At 42.9% G+C, this 19,739-nt stretch overlaps 2 protein-coding genes across 7 annotated transcripts in view; both read left to right on the forward strand.

The window, feature by feature from the left end:
- Positions 1–7,570, forward strand: part of LOC108411439 — a 33,386-nt gene extending 25,816 nt beyond the window's left edge. For all 5 annotated transcript variants that reach the window (XM_017683004.2, XM_037537444.1, XM_037537443.1 and 2 more), the window contains 5 exons: positions 791–983; positions 3,911–4,035; positions 4,639–4,829; positions 5,026–5,159; positions 6,141–7,570. In XM_017683004.2, coding sequence (XP_017538493.1) covers positions 791–983; positions 3,911–4,035; positions 4,639–4,829; positions 5,026–5,159; positions 6,141–6,373 — 876 coding nt within the window. In that variant the 3' untranslated portion in view covers positions 6,374–7,570. The remainder of the gene's footprint in view (positions 1–790; positions 984–3,910; positions 4,036–4,638; positions 4,830–5,025; positions 5,160–6,140) is intronic.
- Positions 7,571–9,963: 2,393 nt separating this feature from the next.
- On the forward strand, positions 9,964–13,086 carry LOC108411444 (verrucotoxin subunit beta-like). 2 transcript variants are annotated; one of them, XM_017683014.2, is made up of 5 exons: positions 9,974–9,991; positions 10,240–10,319; positions 10,423–10,545; positions 10,620–12,286; positions 12,388–13,086. In XM_017683014.2, exons 3-5 carry the CDS (start codon positions 10,452–10,454, stop codon positions 12,415–12,417), a joined length of 1,791 nt encoding a protein of 596 aa, XP_017538503.1. In that variant the 5' UTR covers positions 9,974–9,991; positions 10,240–10,319; positions 10,423–10,451; the 3' UTR covers positions 12,418–13,086. The 2 variants fall into 2 exon arrangements, with proteins under 2 accessions (XP_017538502.1, XP_017538503.1); XM_017683013.1 differs by lacking the exon at positions 10,240–10,319 and having other exon boundaries at positions 9,964–9,991.
- The last annotated feature ends 6,653 nt before the right edge of the window (positions 13,087–19,739 follow it).

The raw sequence follows: 19,739 nt of genomic DNA on the forward strand, positions 1-19,739 counted from the left end.
GCCACTTTAAGCCTGTATTTTAATATAATATCTGAATTAAAATGAAATTCTAATATCTCAGCTGATTAAATGTCATTTTCTTTTATACAGTATCAGACCTTATTGAAGCCTAATCAGGTTTATTTAGATAAAACTGTTTAATTGAAAAGCTTGTTATACACACCCACCCCAATCGACCACTTAAGTCCACCTCCTCGTTTCTACGCTCACTGTCCACTTTATCAGCTCCACTGACCGTATAGCTGCTCTCTGTAGTTCTACAGTTACAGACTGTAGTCCATCTGTTTCTCTGATACTCTGTTACCCTGTTCTTCAGTGGTCAGGACCCCCATGGACCCTCACAGAGCAGGTGCTGTTTGGGTGGTGGATCATTCTCAGCACTGCAGTAGCACTGACGTGGTGGTGGTGGTGTGTTTAGTGTGTTGTGCTGGTCTGAGTGGATCAGACACAGCAGTGCTGCTGGATTGTCGTGACCTCGGTGTCACTGCTGGACTGAGAATAGTCCACCAACCAAAAATATCCAGCTGGTGGTGTCCTGTGGGCAGCGTCCTGTGACCACTGATGAAGGACTAGAGGATGACCAACACAAACTGTGCAGCAGCAGATGAGCTGTCGTCTATGACTTTACATCTATAAGGTGGACCAACAAGGAAGGAATGTAGTAGAGTGGACAGTGAGTGGACACCAGGCAGCAGTGATTTTCTATAGGAGGTTTAGCTGCAGGTGTTGCGAAAGCTGGGTGATGTTGTATTATGGGGTGTGTCTCCTGATGAGGCGTGTTTGTGTGCAGATCTGGCAGCACGTGTTCCAGCAGCTGCGTGTTGATGCTGAAGATCACCCGGTGCTGCTGACGGAGGGTGTGATGAACCCTCAGGTTAACCGGCAGCGCATGGTGCAGCTGATGTTTGAGTCCTTTAACATTCCGCTGACCTTCATTGCCCTGCAGCCTGTACTGGCATTGTACGCAGCTGGACGCACCACAGGTCACTACATACCCACATGCTGTTACACAAATGTATTAGTCAGTAAGAGCGACTGTGTGGATCATATGAACATTATAGAGCTTTTTAAATGAAACAGTAGAAGCCGTATCGCCCCCTACGCTTCCTGTAGTGTATTACAGTCTGTCAGAGCGACTGTGTGGATCATATGAACATTATAGAGCTTTTTAAATGAAACAGTAGAAGCCGTATCGCCCCCTACGCTTCCTGTAGTGTATTACAGTCTGTCAGAGCGACTGTGTGGATCATATGAACATTATAGAGCTTTTTAAATGAAACAGTAGAAGCCGTATCGCCCCCTACGCTTCCTGTAGTGTATTACAGTCTGTCAGAGCGACTGTGTGGATCATATGAACATTATAGAGCTTTTTAAATGAAACAGTAGAAGCCGTATCGCCCCCTACGCTTCCTGTAGTGTATTACAGTCTGTCAGAGCGACTGTGTGGATCATATGAACATTATAGAGCTTTTTAAATGAAACAGTAGAAGCCGTATCGCCCCCTACGCTTCCTGTAGTGTATTACAGTCTGTCAGAGCGACTGTGTGGATCATATGAACATTATAGAGCTTTTTAAATGAAACAGTAGAAGCCGTATCGCCCCCTACGCTTCCTGTAGTGTATTACAGTCTGTCAGAGCGACTGTGTGGATCATATGAACATTATAGAGCTTTTTAAATGAAACAGTGGAAGCCGTATCGCCCCCTACGCTTCCTGTAGTGTATTACAGTCTGTCAGAGCGACTGTGTGGATCATATGAACATTATAGAGCTTTTTAAATGAAACAGTAGAAGCCGTATCGCCCCCTACGCTTCCTGTAGTGTATTACAGTCTGTCAGAGCGACTGTGTGGATCATATGAACATTATAGAGCTTTTTAAATGAAACAGTAGAAGCCGTATCGCCCCCTACGCTTCCTGTAGTGTATTAGTCTGTCAGAGCGACTGTGTGGATCATATGAACATTATAGAGCTTTTTAAATGAAACAGTAGAAGCCGTATCGCCCCCTACGCTTCCTGTAGTGTATTACAGTCTGTCAGAGCGACTGTGTGGATCATATGAACATTATAGAGCTTTTTAAATGAAACAGTAGAAGCCGTATCGCCCCCTACGCTTCCTGTAGTGTATTACAGTCTGTCAGAGCGACTGTGTGGATCATATGAACATTATAGAGCTTTTTAAATGAAACAGTAGAAGCCGTATCGCCCCCTACGCTTCCTGTAGTGTATTACAGTCTGTCAGAGCGACTGTGTGGATCATATGAACATTATAGAGCTTTTTAAATGAAACAGTAGAAGCCGTATCGCCCCCTACGCTTCCTGTAGTGTATTACAGTCTGTCAGAGCGACTGTGTGGATCATATGAACTTTATAGAGCTTTTTAAATGAAACAGTAGAAGCCGTATCGCCCCCTACGCTTCCTGTAGTGTATTACAGTCTGTCAGAGCGACTGTGTGGATCATATGAACATTATAGAGCTTTTTAAATGAAACAGTAGAAGCCGTATCGCCCCCTACGCTTCCTGTAGTGTATTACAGTCTGTCAGAGCGACTGTGTGGATCATATGAACATTATAGAGCTTTTTAAATGAAACAGTAGAAGCCGTATCGCCCCCTACGCTTCCTGTAGTGTATTACAGTCTGTCAGAGCGACTGTGTGGATCATATGAACATTATAGAGCTTTTTAAATGAAACAGTAGAAGCCGTATCGCCCCCTACGCTTCCTGTAGTGTATTACAGTCTGTCAGAGCGACTGTGTGGATCATATGAACATTATAGAGCTTTTTAAATGAAACAGTAGAAGCCGTATCGCCCCCTACGCTTCCTGTAGTGTATTACAGTCTGTCAGAGCGACTGTGTGGATCATATGAACATTATAGAGCTTTTTAAATGAAACAGTAGAAGCCGTATCGCCCCCTACGCTTCCTGTAGTGTATTACAGTCTGTCAGAGCGACTGTGTGGATCATATGAACATTATAGAGCTTTTTAAATGAAACAGTAGAAGCCGTATCGCCCCCTACGCTTCCTGTAGTGTATTACAGTCTGTCAGAGCGACTGTGTGGATCATATGAACATTATAGAGCTTTTTAAATGAAACAGTAGAAGCCGTATCGCCCCCTACGCTTCCTGTAGTGTATTACAGTCTGTCAGAGCGACTGTGTGGATCATATGAACATTATAGAGCTTTTTAAATGAAACAGTAGAAGCCGTATCGCCCCCTACGCTTCCTGTAGTGTATTACAGTCTGTCAGAGCGACTGTGTGGATCATATGAACATTATAGAGCTTTTTAAATGAAACAGTAGAAGCCGTATCGCCCCCTACGCTTCCTGTAGTGTATTACAGTCTGTCAGAGCGACTGTGTGGATCATATGAACATTATAGAGCTTTTTAAATGAAACAGTAGAAGCCGTATCGCCCCCTACGCTTCCTGTAGTGTATTACGGTCTGTCAGAGCGACTGTGTGGATCATATGAACATTATAGAGCTTTTTAAATGAAACAGTAGAAGCCGTATCGCCCCCTACGCTTCCTGTAGTGTATTACGGTCTGTCAGAGCGACTGTGTGGATCATATGAACATTATAGAGCTTTTTAAATGAAACAGTAGAAGCCGTATCGCCCCCTACGCTTCCTGTAGTGTATTACGGTCTGTCAGAGCGACTGTGTGGATCATATGAACATTATAGAGCTTTTTAAATGAAACAGTAGAAGCCGTATCGCCCCCTACGCTTCCTGTAGTGTATTACGGTCTGTCAGAGCGACTGTGTGGATCATATGAACATTATAGAGCTTTTTAAATGAAACAGTAGAAGCCGTATCGCCCCCTACGCTTCCTGTAGTGTATTACGGTCTGTCAGAGCGACTGTACTTGCACTAAATGTGTATTACTTATTATCACTGTGTGTGTGCAGGTGTGGTGTTTGACTCCGGTGATGGTGTTAGTCACAGTGTTCCGGTGTTTGATGGTTACTCTCTGCCTCACGCTGTTCAGCGCTTCACTCTGGCCGGAGCCGACGTCACCCTGCAGCTCAAAAAGGTACCAGGAAGAACGCTGGAACCCGAGTAAACACAACATACACTGCAGCACTCATATCTGGACTGTGATGGGATCTCTGAGCTTTTTTCCCTTTTTTGAAAGTTTTTTGAAGTTTTCAGCAGAAAGATAAAACTTAATTGGTGTGCTTGTTCTTTAAAGAGCCATGACTGAGAAGTTTGAAGAACCGCGTAAACATTTACCTTCATAACGTAAAGGTTCTTCATCAGTATAAGGGGTCTTACTACTTTATTTATATCACTGTATAAGATATGTACAAATATCTGTGTACGTGATAATGAAGTGCTCTTCTGTTCAACCTGATGGGTTCAGTACATCTAGTGCATGCGTTCACTTGTCTTACTACCATTGTGAGGACCCTATGAAGTTGAACAGCTTGATTTTGTTCTTTTCTACTGCTCCTGAGAAGTTAAACATGCTGTTTTCATTACATTCCCCTTTTTTTGGAAAACTGAAACGTTGCTTTTTTGTTACTGAGGTTTAAATATAAATGTAGTGCTTTGCTACAGTAATGCAGAAGTCAGTGGAGGTCCTCAAGGTGTGTGTGTGTGTGTGTGTGTGTGTGTGTGTGTGTGTGTGTGTTAGCTGTTGCTGGAGCAGGGTGTGTGCATGCGGACGTCGGCGGAGTTGGAGATTGTGCGCGAGATTAAAGAGAGATGCTGCTGTGTGGCTCAGGATTATGAGGCGGAGCTTACCAGAGGAGGCGGAGCCAGCACACAATCTCACTACACTCTACCTGACGGACAGGTCGTCTCCTTGACAACGGAGCGCTTCAGGTACATTTTCTCTTTCTTGCTCTGTTTTTCCATGGTTTCTTTTTAATATAACTAAAAATAAAATTATTATTATTATTATTATTATTATTATTATTATTATTATTATTATTATTATTATTATTATTATTATTATTGAGTATACAAACTCAGTTCTGTACGGTCAGTGGTTATTCTTTTTTTTTTTTTTTTCCTCCAGGGCTCCTGAGATCCTGTTTAAGCCGGAGCTGATTGGTTGTGATCATTATGGGATGCATGAGAGCATTTTCAAATCAGTTCTTCAGTCAGATATAGACCTGCGGAGGAGCTTCCTGGGAAACATCGTTCTGTCTGGTACACACACACACACACACACACACACACACACACACACACACAGTCTTATGTCTTCATTTCTGTCCATATGGCGGACACGCTGGTGTCCTTGTCCAAAATAACAGGTCAGGTTGACATCGCAACAACGGTCGGGCAAATAATTGTGATTTTCCTAAAACTTTCAGTCCTACATCAGACATTAATAAATACTAGTGGCCAATTAATTTGCCTGAAATTTGTTTTAAGGCAGTCGTTTTGTAGGCGCCGTTATACAAGTGTGCAGATAAATGCAGATAACGAGACGTACAAAGATCAAGCTATTTCCCTCAGCTCTCGTGTGCTGAGGTCAGCTAGTCCAGTTTAGTGTCAAAGGAGTGACATTGGACTAATGAGTTAACTGGGGAAAGGAAGGAAAAGCCAGTCTCTTGGGGTTAGCAGTTGGCCGTTAGTCTAGCCGGCTCTCTGTGTGCTCCGCCTACGGTGCTCCTCGCTTCTTCAGGCGACGCAGCGGTCTCGGCCTGCAAGCCGAGCGGACCCACGGCTTCTCAGCTAAAACTGATACAGTTTATGGTTGTAATATTTACTGAAGTCCGGCAGCGTCTGAAGCTCGGAGATGAAAGCCAGAGTTTGAGATGCACAAACGAGGCAAACGACTTTCAGACGGAAAACTACACAGCATTTTAAAGCCTCTGTGGGCTTTACACCCATTCGCCTTCATCTCGCTAGGATTAGAGAGAGACGCTGACATCTGAATGAATTTTAGATTTTCTTAAGTTATTAAATACGGCTCTTATTCTGGACGTCCCTTCATTTTAACACGCCACTGATAATCTACAAAAAGGCTTATTTAAGCGTCTAAAATGGTTTTATTAAAAATAACATACATTGCCATGATATAAAGTTTTGCCCACACTGCTAATTAATATCTGTAAAAATAAAATTGTTAATGTTATTGAGTCACACCAGTGGGTATTTAAAGTCTTTTCTCTCTGTGTTTAGGTGGGAACACTCTGCTGGCCGGTCTGCCGGAGCGTCTGCGGTCAGAGCTTGGCCGTTTGGCCCCGGCGGGGGTCTCGGATAGTGTGAGGGTCCTCAGCCCTCCTGGCCGTGACTTCTCCGTGTGGAAAGGGGGCGCTGTTCTCTGCGGCCTGCAGACTTTCAGCTCCGCCTGGATCAGCCGCGACGAGTACGAAGAGTTTGGACCCAACATCGTCCACAGAAAGTGCTTCTGACCCGCCGGACCTCTGGGTGGGCTGCTGGGGAATTTTTTTTTTTTTTTTTTTTTTGGCCTTAGTGACTGAAATTTGTGCCAAATTTCCCCTCTGAAAGACAATTTAGGGAGAAATTGAAATTCCAAGCAGAAACGTTGGACTCTTTGCTGGATAAGTGCTCTTAATTAAATGTCGGTACGACCGGTTTTGCTGCATGAAGAGGTTGAACAAATAATAAATTTTGCGAGTTATTAAAGCCAAACATGATCGTGAATCCCAGAACCGCTGAAATGGTGCCGTATTTATCGTGTTTCTTAAATATATTTTTTTAATAATAATGAAACCGGGTCAATTAAGGCTAAATATGTATTTATGTGAATGTAATCGAAATCTATTTACTTTTCTATGTCGATGTGGTGCCTTTTCCCCTCCCTCTCCTCCTTGCTGTCTTACTTAAATCTAATATAGCTCATTAGTGCACTTGATGTTAATGCTGCTTTTATTTTTCTCTTTATTTTCCCTTTTTAGACGATTCAGTGCACTAAATGAGTATTTTCTAGTCTGAAATGATATGAAGACAAACTGAGCCCCAACTTTTTCTCCTTTTCCAGTATGAATTAGCCATAAATCTCCCACTGCACCCATTATAGCATCTCACTGGGTTTCAGAGAGAGCCATAATCAACAGCAGCACTTATCGCCTCGTCTCCAAGGCTTTACTCATTCAGCTTCAGCTTGTATTCGTTTTCAGTGTGAAAAACTAACCAATTCCCATTTGCTGTAGTTTGATTTTCCACTGTTTTGTCTTTTTTGTATGTATATTTTCCATGATTGGTATTTATATTGAGGTAAGGCTGTTTGTTGATGGTGCTGGATGTCGGAGGCCGATTTTGATCTAAATGATCTGTAACTTCTCTCTGGAGATCTGGACTAAACCCTCCAGTGATTTGCTGTGAGTGAATCTGATGGTGTTTGCACATTTATGTGGTTCTTTAAGTGTTTTCTTTACTATTTTCCTCTCACGTGTGTGTTTTGTGTGTGTGCTGGAGGGTTTTGGTGATGTTTGTGTGGTCGTGGTGGGATTAGGCTGCTGGGAGGAGGTCAGTAGGCCTTTGAAAGGAAACGTGGACAGCTCAGTGTCCTGGAATGTGTGTATGTCTTGCACCACTGTCTGTTACACCAGATACTGTGACCTTTTTAATAAATATTTTAAGTCTGATTCTCCTGCCGAGTGCCTCAACTCTCACTGCTCTCGGGCTGCCTGGGCTGGATTAAAGGGCCCATATCATGGAAAAGCTAACGAGCCCCGAGTTTGTTTGTGTGAACATGGTTTTGGTTTCAGAACGTTCTGCTGCTTATTTACATTAGTGCTCCTCCTTTAAGAGTGATTTATGTTAACTGGGGTGAGGAGGGGAATCAGAGTATTGAGTTGCGAGGTTTGCAGTTTTCACACCAAACTTCTTTGAACAGTTGCAGATGAAATTTTTGAAGTTGCAGGGTTTTTTTGGGTTCCTTTCTATTTCTCATATATATATATATATATATATATATATATATATATATATATATATATATATATATATATATATATATATATATATATATATATATATATATATATATATATATATATATATATATATATATATAAAAAATACACTTTTTATAAATTCTATAAGGGGCTACGCACCTAAGATTTTCACTCACTTTTCAACTGTGCAAACGTGATTAGATTAGATTTGATTACTTACTACTTCGTTGTTAAAGTTTTAGATTAATGTAGTTTTGTGCTGAGATTCAAAAAGCAATACAAGTGACTGGCGGGGTTTTCGACCAATTAAAACGCGGCAGAGGAGGGGCTAAGCAGCCTGCCCCCGCCCCCGGGATTCCAACAGTCCAATCGAACGCTCGTCGAGTTTGAATCCAAACACGACCGTTAGGAGCCGTTTAGCCCTCAGCGCTCGCGGCGGCCGCTCGCCGATTATTAGTCGCGTTTAGAGGAAAATCTCTACTAAAATGTCGGGATTACGTTATTTCCCGATGTCATGGCCGCAGATTTCATCTCTGAAAACCGAAGAGTTCTGTGTTTTTGTGTAACACGTTTTTGTCATAACGTTGCGAGTTGCTTTAGTTCCAGTCCGAATGACTTTGTTTACATCTCAACAAATTATGCGCAAATGAATGAGGTGAGTCTAGACATCACTGTGTTTGTGTATGTCTCTGAGGTGTCGCTCTTATTAATAATAAATCAGCAGTATTGCTGGAGTATTGAAATAGTAATGCAGTATACAGTATTAATGCTGCTGTAAGGGTCCAGTTACAGTACTGTAGTGTGTAGTGCTGCGGGTCAAGCGCAGTAAATGGGGGCAGAGTAGTGTCACTATAGCATTAAAAACCCTTTAGTACTGCAGTTGTACTGCTGCGATTTTCACAGGAGCATTTTAAGGTGAGAAAATAGTTGTTTGAAATTTATGGCCGGCACTAGATTTTATGGGTTTTTGTTGAACTGTTTATGAATCAGTAGCCCTTTTAACTCACCCTTTTCCCGATCTATTGCCTTGTGTAGAATTGCCGCAGAATTTTAGTTGGCAGGACCACCAGAAGCACAGTTCCACACACTGCGGACCTCCGCCTACTACCACAGTAAGTTTTTCTGACCAGTTCTGCAACAGTTAACTGGTTAACGTTGACCACTGAACATAGAAATGCACTGTTTACTTTCAGGGAGTTGAAGGTTTATTAGGGCCACCTACCATGGTGCACTGCAGGTTTATAATTATCATGGGAAGAGCTCCTCGTAGCATATCTGCACTGAGACCAGCCCTGATCTGAGAGATATACCACATGGCCAAAAGTATGTGGGCACCTGAACATCAAATCTGTCATTTATATGCTGACATGCCAAAAGCCCTGAGACAGGAATTAGTTTTGTGTAGGACCCCCTCTAGTCCAGCAAAACGCAGGGACATGGCATTGATTCCACAAGTGAACAGAAGAGAAGTTGAGCAAGAACATGAGGACGAAAGAACACACCAGAACACAGCCATGGAGAAACAGCCATGGAGAGCACCTGCAGCTCTTGTGAACTTCCATCTTGCTGTGCAGCTGGTAACAAGGTTTTATTAGGACCTTTATTTAGAGAAATCTCGCCTAGAGGGCAGCATAAACATCATGTCTGCACGTGAAACACAAAAGACCCAGTAAAACACAATAAAACTGCTATTAATTAACCATATTAGTGGTGTTAACAGTTATCTAATGTCTATCACTCCCCTCTTTTCAGTCTAAAGCAGGGTTAAATGCACTCTTTACTCAAAGAAGAGAGCTTAATGTACAGCATGGGTCAGTGTCCTCTGCTGCAGTGAATGATGGGATTTTATGGTCGTTCTTGCTGACAAATCAGCATGAATTCATCTCTATTGATCATAAATCATAATAAAACTGAACTGCTGTTCTATTACGCATTATTTTGTTCAGCACTGAAAAATATCCTCCTCCTGTGAAACTTTCACCGTGTGAAAACACCAAATACAGTGTCAGGACATGCCCGGCTCCGCCCTCAGCAGGGCTTATAACTGTGTGCAGGTCACTGAACAGTCGCCACAGAAGGTGGAACACACATTGCAGCAGATCCATGAAGGTGAGCAGTTACTCCATCACTCGTTTCTTTATAATAATTTATAGTTTTGATTTTCCCTGCCGCTTCGGTTAAATAGACTTTTATAGAGTAAAAACAGCTGTGGGAAGAAGTTTGGGCTCGTCTGATCAAATTCCATGTTGCACATTTTATTCAGCATGTTTTATTTCATGAGCTAAACTCAGCAAACGGAAATTTTGTACTAATATTTCCAGTAAATTCCACTCTCATTTACAAACTTCTGTATACAGCTGTACATAATTAGTGGGAGCCAATGTAAAATTCCAGTAACTGCATCCTCGTGGTTCTCTTCATCATACTGTATGACAAGGTATCATATTTTAAAGTAAATAGAAATTATTCTGCTTTCTTGTGCAGCTGTATCAAAGTTTTTACTGTGTGATGTATGTTTTGTTTACGGTTTGTTTTTCTAGTCACTGCACTGGTTCTTAAAGACACCAACATGAACACTGAAAGTTTGCTTCAGGTCGCAACCCTTGGAAGACAACTTCATTTGGGAATGTTGTACGACTGCCACAATGACTCCTTCATTCCAGGTAGGAGTTCACTGCTAACATCTGCCTAGAACACCTGAAACACTTCACCTTTCTGATGAGTGTTCTTTCTTTAGGAGTCCACCTGTGGGACGTGGACAACATTCAGAAGAACACGATAGTGAGGCAGAGCCCAAACACACAACACCAGATTCATCTTACTGACTCTCTGGAAGAAAAAACTAAAATACTGAACATAAGTGCGTCTCTTAGTGCCAGCTTTCTCGCGGGGTTGGTAACAGTGGAGGCTTCAGCCAGTTATTTGAATGACAAATCGTCTTCTTTACATGAGAGCAGAGTGACTGCCCAGTACATTGAGAGGACCAGGACTGAGCTTCTTAACATGAACAAAATAGGAAGCGCGACCTACCAAGACCTCAGTGACCCAGATTTTAGTGCCACTCATGTCGTTGTTCAGGTAGAATACGGTGCAGAAGCGCTGATGGTGTTCAGTGAAACAGCATCAGATGAGAAATCTAAACAAGACATTCAAGTAAACATGAAACTCATGGTGAATAAGATTGGCCTGGTAAAAGTCAGTGCAGAGGGGAAGGTTCAAATGACCGATGAAGAGAGGAAGAAGGTGCAGAACTTTACCTGCACCTTCCACGGTGATTTTGCCTTGGAGGAGAACCCAACCAACTTTGAAGAGGCAGTAAAAGTCTACAAAAGTCTCCCCAAACTGCTCGGGCCAAATAAGGAGAAAGCAGTGCCCAGGAAAGTCTGGCTCGTCCCTCTAAGAGAACTCCTCTCTTCAGCTCCGGAGCTCAAGAATGAGATCAGCGAAATGAACTGCATTGAGTTACGGAATATAATGGAGCAGCTGAACGTCGCGAAAATGAGAGCAAACGACCTCTATAAAGACAGCGAGTCCATTCAGGCCACTGACTTCACTAAGAAGATAAAAGATTTTAACGAAAACCTTCAGAAATACAAGCTTCTGTGGAAGAAGAAGCTCTCCATACTCCTCCCTGAAATCAGGAAGGGAGCAGAGAAGGAAGAAAAGCTGGAGAAGATGTTCAGTCTTCACGAAGAATCACCCTTTGGACCCAAAATGGACACCTGGCTAAAAGAGAAAGAGACTGAACTCAGCATCGTCAAATCATTCATTCACCAAATTAAGTTAGACATCCCAAAGGTTAAGATCGTAGCTCGTGAAGACTTTGACAGAGTGTTATTTGATCCTTTTTCAGGCAGGATAGGGGTGTTCGGGTTCAACTCCCTTCAAGATGATGAACCTTACCTGAAGTCCCTCAGGGTTTGCCTGAACTCAGAGAAGTTCACCAAAATGGAATGTTTACCCTCTGATCTGCAAACGTCCATCACAGAGAAAACTCCTTGGTACAGACGTCCTGAAATCTCGGAGACCCTGAGAGATTCTCGTGATTTGTTTTCCCATTCTGTCAGTATAGATATGTTCTCTCCCTTCATCAGCTACTTCCGCTATCCTTATGATGCAGGTGCTGCTGTGAGATTCTACTTAAATGGGAAACTTCTGTACCCTGACGGCCTAAACCCGACACATCCAGAGATCACAGGCGTCAGTGCAAACAGCGTAAGCATGAAAAAAGTAAGAATGGACTTTTCTGTAGAAATTACATACAAGAAAGTGGCTGATGGAGACAAGGCACAGGGGCAGAAGGTGCGCTGGTCAGACACAGAAGAAAGTATTGTGATCTCAGACCTGCTGCCCAACACAAAGTATGAATTCACCGTTGTCATCATCAACATCGGGAAAACAAAGGTACAGAATTAATGTTTGTAATTTCTATTACACTATTGACAAAATGCCGCAGTGAGCAGTCACACCTTTAACTCTGACTAATTACATGCTTTACATTTCAGACTTTCAAGATTGCGACCAAACCAAACTGAAGCCTCGGCTCCTCAAGACAAAGAGACACAACAGCTTCTTACTGAAGACGTGAAGATTCTTGTTTTACTGCAGTGGAGTCTTTCTTCTGTAACCGAGTCTCCTCTTTTGTAAGGAACTGTCAGTGTCTCCGGAATGTTACAGGGAATTGACTGTGTTCAGGATTTTGTTGTGGCTTTTCTGTTTGGCTGCTTTGTTCTGCATGAAAACGTTTCATATACAGAACCCAGCGCCGAGTGAGGTGTTGCTCTTTATTCCTAGTCCTGGAGATCTTTACTGAATTTTCCATTCTAACACATCTGTTTCAGCTCATCTGCTGCTGGACTGTAAATTCATTTAGGAACGTAAATGTGGAGCTTTAGACCTTTTAACTGCTGTGAGTGATGAAGATACACATAAAGCAAATAAGCCACCTGCTGTTCCCTTTAAGATAAAGGATGTGAAATTTATTTTCACTGCTACAGTAAATCTGCACAACATAGAGTTTAAAGACTAAACCAATGAGCCAAATACCAACGTGCAGTTTAAGGTACACAGTGACTCTGTCCTGTCCGTCTTTTTAAGATTCACTGTGTTATACATCTGATCTTCTGGGGGGGATTGATTTCTATCTACTGATTAGCTCTCTCTCTCTCTCTCTCTCTCTCTCTCTCCCCCTCCCTCCCTCCCTCCCTCTCCCCCTCTCTCTCTCTCTCTCTCTCTCTCCCTCTCTCTCTCTCTCTCTCTCTCTCTCTCTCTCTCTCTCTCTCTCGCTCTCTCTCTCTCTCTCTCTTTTTTATTTTTAAACAACTTCAACATTTAATCAATCGTTTTCTTCAGCATCATGGAATGTGTTTTGTGTGAGGAATTCTTGTAATAAATCTGGGAAAGACATCGCTGACTGTGCTGTGACCATCATTTCACTCCACATGTTACTCACTCACGCACACCGACCGCTGATGCTTCTCATCTGGAAAGTCCTTAGTTCATTTTTTTTTTTTTTTTTTTTATGCTAAAGAAAGAAGGGCACTCCTTCTTTTATACAAACACGCCCTGCCCTGTTGCGTACAAGCAAACAGGGTGGACCCAAATAAGTTGTCTAACCGTCATAAAATGCTAAGCTGACAAACACACTCACGGACCACCGGAACTGCCCAAAGGAGGGGGCTTCTGCTCTGTGTACGATAATCTTACCTACAAAAGGGAACAAATGGTCCTGGACGGAATGTTTTCCGGATAAGAGGAGCAAGTTGTTTGTGCAAACTGCCAAGGACAGTAGCTATGCTTGCTGCAAAGTCTGCTTAGAGCAGAGTTGGAGCAGAGTTAACCCTTTCAATCCATTTATTTGCGTTAAGGTGTCTCCATGTCACTAATATAAACAGCTGCTGAAAAAGCCCATTAGAACCATTAGAAGCCTGAAACCTGAGGGTTCTGCTTTATAATGGAAATTGGTTTATAATTCACATAAAATGTCTACAGTAACTCAGGTGCAGTCATTAAAACACACATTTAGTCTCGAGAGCGCAGAAATAAGAGCAAATACAGCCTGTTCTAAACCTGAGAGCACACTCGCTAACAGTGTGAACTCTTTACAGTAATCATTCACACCAACACAGCTACTCAGGCTCAGGTACTACAGCTTCACTGCTGGAACACTACCATTAGAACCGCTAGGACCAAAACCTCATCATTTTGCTTAATGGCTGATGAAACTGACTTAATGGTCACCCATTAGAGACCATTAGTTTCAGCAGGTGGCTTATTTGCTTTGTGTATCTTCATCACTTAGAGTCATCAAAGGTCTTAAGCTCCACATTTACATTCCTAAATGAATTTAAAAAGGTCTTCAGTTTTAGCAGATGAGCTGAATCAGATGTGTTAGAATGGAAAATGCAGTAAAGATCTCCAGGACTAGGAATAAAGAGCTCCTTACACAGCGCTGGGTTCTGCATATGAAAAGTACATCAGTAGTCACAAATTTAACGGTGTGAATGCACTGAATGGATTACAGCATTTAGAGTAACCGTTACCATGACAGCGAACATCACGTGAAGTCCAGTCAGAGTGAGATGAGCAGCAGTGAGCAGTGCTTGTGGTTTTAACCGCTTTAAACTGATCTCAGACTCAGAAAAATGTCCTTCATCTGGATTTATAAAGCAAGCGGCGAGAGCAAGACGTCGTGCTCTGAGACACATAAGCTGGACGTCCGTCCCACCGCCGTCTTTTAAAGCTCAGAGCATGAACTTCGTCTCCTCTGCAGACCAGTTTCTGCTCTGCTGTGTTGAACGGTATAAACCTTTCGCTGTGATGCGGCGCGCATGCGCAGGTGTTTACATGGCTATTATTCTTCTATTTCACAAATTATTTACGGGATTACTCACCTCATTCAATCAGATAGAAATTGTGTTCTGAATGGCCTCAAATGGATTAGTCTATTCCGATCGAGCTGTCGGGTTATTAACGGATTACCATGCTGCATGTAAACCTGGCTACTGTGGCAGAGGACACTGACCCATGTTGTAAGTTTATACGGTCTGTTCTTTAAGTAGACGGTGCAGGTAACCCTGCTTCAAACATTAAACAGTGCAGTCTTTACAGAATAATTTAAACACCATGTTGGTGCTGCTATAGTTCACTGTACTTCTCACCATCCAGCAAAGTGCAGTCCTTTCAGAATTCAGTCTGTCATTCCTTATTGAGGCAGAATCCAGGCCAACCAACTGACAATGAACGGGAATGACTGCTATGTTGGTGTCTGAGACAGGATGAGCACTTGCAGGATTTTTCGGCGACTTGAAAGAAACACAGAGTTTATTATATACAGAATAAAACTGACGGCTGCAGCATGTTCCTCTGCGTTTCTCCTACTTTCACTCAAACTATCCCGTACCCTGCCGTTATAATAATGTGTTATATTATATGGGTCTTAATTACAGCTAACATTCAAACATTATAGCTGCTGACCTGTCTTTATTCTAGAAAATAACAGGGCACAGCTGTTTCAGCTTCCACTATCATTTGTACTGTACATGCATTTTTGTATTCTATGTGTAATTTTCTGAATTCCTGGTCTGCTAAACGGTAGCCTGATGCTGGGGAATCAGCTGGGATCTGAGGGAGCTGTTGTGCAGCAGTGAGTACACAGTGTTATCCAAACTCTTGTTTGTGTGTTCTCTGTTATTGTGTTGTTACAAGTTCGTTCTTGCAAGGGAAGCTGTGAAGAATGTTCTTTCCAGGATGACAAGTCTATTCATGGTGTGGCCCTGACCAAGTAGTTACCATCACTTACTGAAACCAAAGGCCCTGCAGCAGTGAGAACGGGAAATCTACACACAAGGACACCTGCACAAACAGGTGGAGGCTGATGCAGTAGAAAAGTTTTATTTCTTCAAAAGCTTAAGAAGCAGAACCAGCCGGTCTTTTAAACAAATCCAGCAACCCAGATCAAGATATACAGTGTACAGGGAGAGACAGACCAGAGGCCTTTGGAGTAACGCCAGCCAAGTATAAACCAGTTACACAAAATAAAATAAATCATTAAGTCACATTTTAGTATTGGTGCATTGCCAAACAACAAAAAGGAAAGAAGTGCTTCATAATGACAGTAAACTGAGGACGCTGTGAGGCGGTGGAGAGCGGGAGAATGCTATCTTTCCACACTAGCTGTTTTTAGCAGATGGCTAACCTAAAGCAGCTCCGTCACTCACGCAACACGGCAAATTAATGATACTGTAGATCAGACACGACACAACAGCACTGCTTTCAGTTTAAACATAGCTGAAAGTTTGTTGTCTAATGTTTTCAATTTTATTATTAAAGAAGTCCATAAAAACTTCACTGGTGAGAGTTGCTGGGATTTCTGGTTCATTACCTGCCTGATTTTGTGTGATGTGGGAAATCACATTAAACAGAACTCTAGGATTATACTTATTATTCTCGATCAGCGAGGCCAGATATGCTGAGCGAGCTTCAGTGAGGGCAGTTCTATCCTCTATAAGGCCGTCCTTCCAGGCAGAGCGGAACACTTCCAGCTTGGTTTGACGCCATTTCCGCTCTAATTTCCGAGCTGTTTGTTTTAAGGTCCGGGTTTTATCGTTGTACCACGCGGCTTTTTCTGCCTTATTCTTTTTAGAATCTAAAGTGGATCTGAAGGTATTTTCTAAATAATCGGTTAGTAAATCTAGTTCCATTGGGTCTGATGCAGTGGAGACTGGGGTTGATAACTCTGGGAGATTTTCTATAAATTGTAGGGCAGTAAAAGGTTTTATTGAGCGCTTTATTGAATAACGAGGGGACGTATATATATTATGGCTGAGTCGTAGCTCATATGAAATTAGGTAATGGTCGGAGATCGCTGAGGTTTGCGGTGGGATATTAAGCTTGTCTATGTTAAGACCTCGTGTCAAAACCAAATCTAACGTATGACGACAGTCGTGTGTCGGCCCTGCTGCATTTTGGGTAAAACCAACAGAGTCTAGGATTGAGATAAATGCCTTTTTTAATGGGTCGTCTACCTTCTCAAAGTGAATATTAAAATCTCCTACGATTATTACTTTATCATTACACACAGCCAGGTTTGCAGCCAAGTCACTAAATTCTTTTATAAATTCAGAGTCGCCCCCTGGTGGCCTGTAAATGTTAAATAATGAAAACGTCTTTTTTGTGACCGGATTTGTGACGTGAATAGAGAGGACCTCTCTGGGTCGGGGATAGGCTCTTGCCTCAAGTGGAGGAGTTTAAGTATCTCGGGGTCTTGTTCACGAGTGATGGTAAAAGGGAGCGGGAGATTGACAGGCGGATTGGTGCTGGGTCAGCAGTGATGCGGGCTCTTTACCGGTCTGTTGTGGTAAAGAATGAGCTGAGCCATAAGGCAAGGCTCTCGATTTACCGGTCGATCTACGTTCCCACCCTCACCTGTGGTCATGAGCTTTGGGTAATGACCGAAAGAACGAGATCGTGAATACCAGCGGCCGAAATGAGTTTCCTCCGCAGGGTGTCTGGGCTCTCCCTTAGAGATAGGGTGAGAAGTTCGGTCATCCGGGAGGGACTCGGAGTAGAGCCGCTGCTTCTCCACGTCGAGAGGAGCCAGCTGAGGTGGTTCGGGCATCTGGTTAGGATGCCTCCTGGACGCCTCCCTCGGGAGGTGTCACAGGCGAGTCCACCTGGGAGGAGACCCCGGGGAAGACCCAGGACACGCTGGCGTGACTATATCGCCCAGCTGGTCTGGGAGCGCCTCGGAATCCCCCCCGGGGAGCTAGTGGAAGTGGCTGGGGAAAGGGAGGTCTGGGCTTCATTGCTCAGGATGCTGCCCCCGCGACCCGAACCCCGGACAAGCGGAAGATGATGGATGGATGGATGGATGGATGGATGGATGGATGGATGTTTTTGGCCAAGCATCAGCGACCTGGTGGATTAAGTTTTAGTTGGTATTGATAAATCGCCCCCATTTTCTGTTTTCATGATGGTGAATGAGAGTAACTAAGTGCTTACATCAGTAAACAAACGCCCGCGTGTGTAATGTAGTCCGCTTGCAGTCCTCCATCCGATTCAAAAGAAAGAGCCATCACCAAAATAACAAACTGTGCTTGGACTTTGGAGAATGAACTGGGTATGATAACAGCCTGATGTTCTTCAGAGATGTTGGCTAACAAATACAGCTACCTGAGGCTGCAGCAAATCAAACACTGACACTGTTCAGGATCAGGTTTAGACGTGGTTAGAGGTGCCTAAATCAGCACTTAAGTAAAGGTGTTCATACCTGCATAACATCATTTACGCAAGTAAAAGTACCTTCCCCCAAAAAACTAGATTGGAAATCTACTGAATTAGTGAGTACTGCAGTGGAACGTCGTGCTACATCCAACATTTATCAGCATAACTGAAGACTGTGCAGCTCTGTTCTTCTCTTTTTAGGATTTTTTGGTCTAAAATACAGAAGCTCTGAAGTCAGAGATGTAACCAATCAGAAAACAGTACAAATATTGCCACTACATATTGAAACACACAAAATGAACTGAGAAACGAAATTCTTCACTCACTTTAATAGAAGTAAAAATCCATCAAGTACATGTAGTTGAATGAATGTAACTAGTTACTATCCACCTCTAAATAGGTTTATAAAGACATCGTTAGCATGACATGAAAGGCAATTTTAGTCAGTGGCCTCAAAACTCAAGTTTTGGAGAATTTGCTACTTTCCCTAGGCCTTGCTTCAGGGTGGAGCCCCGGTAACCCTAATCCGTCAGGGTACACAAGTCCAGTTTTTTTTTCTTCATAAGGGTATCTTTGGATCACACTTTGTCTGGCCTGTCACCTAGGACCAGCTTGCCTTGGGAGACCCTACCAGGAGCTTTTGCTCCAGACAACATAGCTCCTAGGATCATTCAAGCACGCCAACCCCTCCACCACGATAAGGTGGTGATCCATGGACATTTACATTTACATTCATGGCATTTGGCTGATGCTCTTATCCAGAGCGACTTACAATTTGATCATTTTACACAGGGAGGCCAAGGTGGTGTTAGGAGTCTTGCCCAAGGACCCTTATTGGTATAGTGTAGGGTGTTTGCCATGGAGAGGTGCTAACATGGCTAATATGGTTAATTATTAGCAGTTTTATTGTGTTTTACTGGGTCTTTTGTGTTTTACGTGCAGACATGATGTTTATGCTGCCCTCCAGGCGAGATTTCTCTTAATAAAGGTCCTAATAAAACCTTGTTACTGACTGCACAGCAAGATGGAAGTTCACAAGAGCTGCAGTCGCTCTCCATGGCTGTTTCTCCATGGCTGCATTCTTGTGTGTTCTTTCGTCCTGGTGTTCTTGCTCAACCTCGTCTTCCACTGCCTGAGTTGTGTTTCAGCTTTCAGCTGAAGTCCCTGCATGTGTTTTTGATCTGCCCTTAATATGGAGGATAATTTTCTGACTCACCAGTGGGAACAAGCTGAAAGTCCCATGCAGTGGTTTCCTGACAGAATCATGTCTGTTTTTAATGCAGTGCCACCCAAAGATCACGGCCAGCAAATGCTGGTTTTTGGCCTCATCCCTTGAGTCTGGAGGTTTCTCCAGATTCTCTGAATGTTTTAATGATATTAAGTATCTTAGATAATGAAAAGAGTCCTTTGATGTTTTATCTTGTGAAATATTCTTGGATTGTTGCACGTGCAGTCTTCCACAGAGGGGTCTTTACTTCTGAAAGACCACGCCTCTCTGCGATGCTCATTTTATACCCATTCATGTTACTGACCTGTTCCCGGGTGTTTTTAGCATTCCACAACTTTACCAGCCTTTTGTAACCTGTCCTAACATTTTTGACACAGTTTCAACATTTGATATGTTGTCTTTGTA

This window comes from Pygocentrus nattereri, chromosome 4 (genome assembly GCF_015220715.1).
Source record: "Pygocentrus nattereri isolate fPygNat1 chromosome 4, fPygNat1.pri, whole genome shotgun sequence".
NCBI lineage: Eukaryota > Metazoa > Chordata > Actinopteri > Characiformes > Serrasalmidae > Pygocentrus > Pygocentrus nattereri.

Excerpts from the sequence above, each read along its gene's own strand:
- LOC108411444 (XM_017683013.1), top strand. The coding sequence starts at position 10,452 with ATGAACACTGAAAGTTTGCTTCAGGTCGCAACCCTTGGAAGACAACTT. Across the intron at positions 10,546-10,619 it reads CAATGACTCCTTCATTCCAG|GAGTCCACCTGTGGGACGTG; the intron begins GTAGGAGTTCAC and ends TTCTTTCTTTAG. Across the intron at positions 12,287-12,387 it reads TCAACATCGGGAAAACAAAG|ACTTTCAAGATTGCGACCAA; the intron begins GTACAGAATTAA and ends TTTACATTTCAG.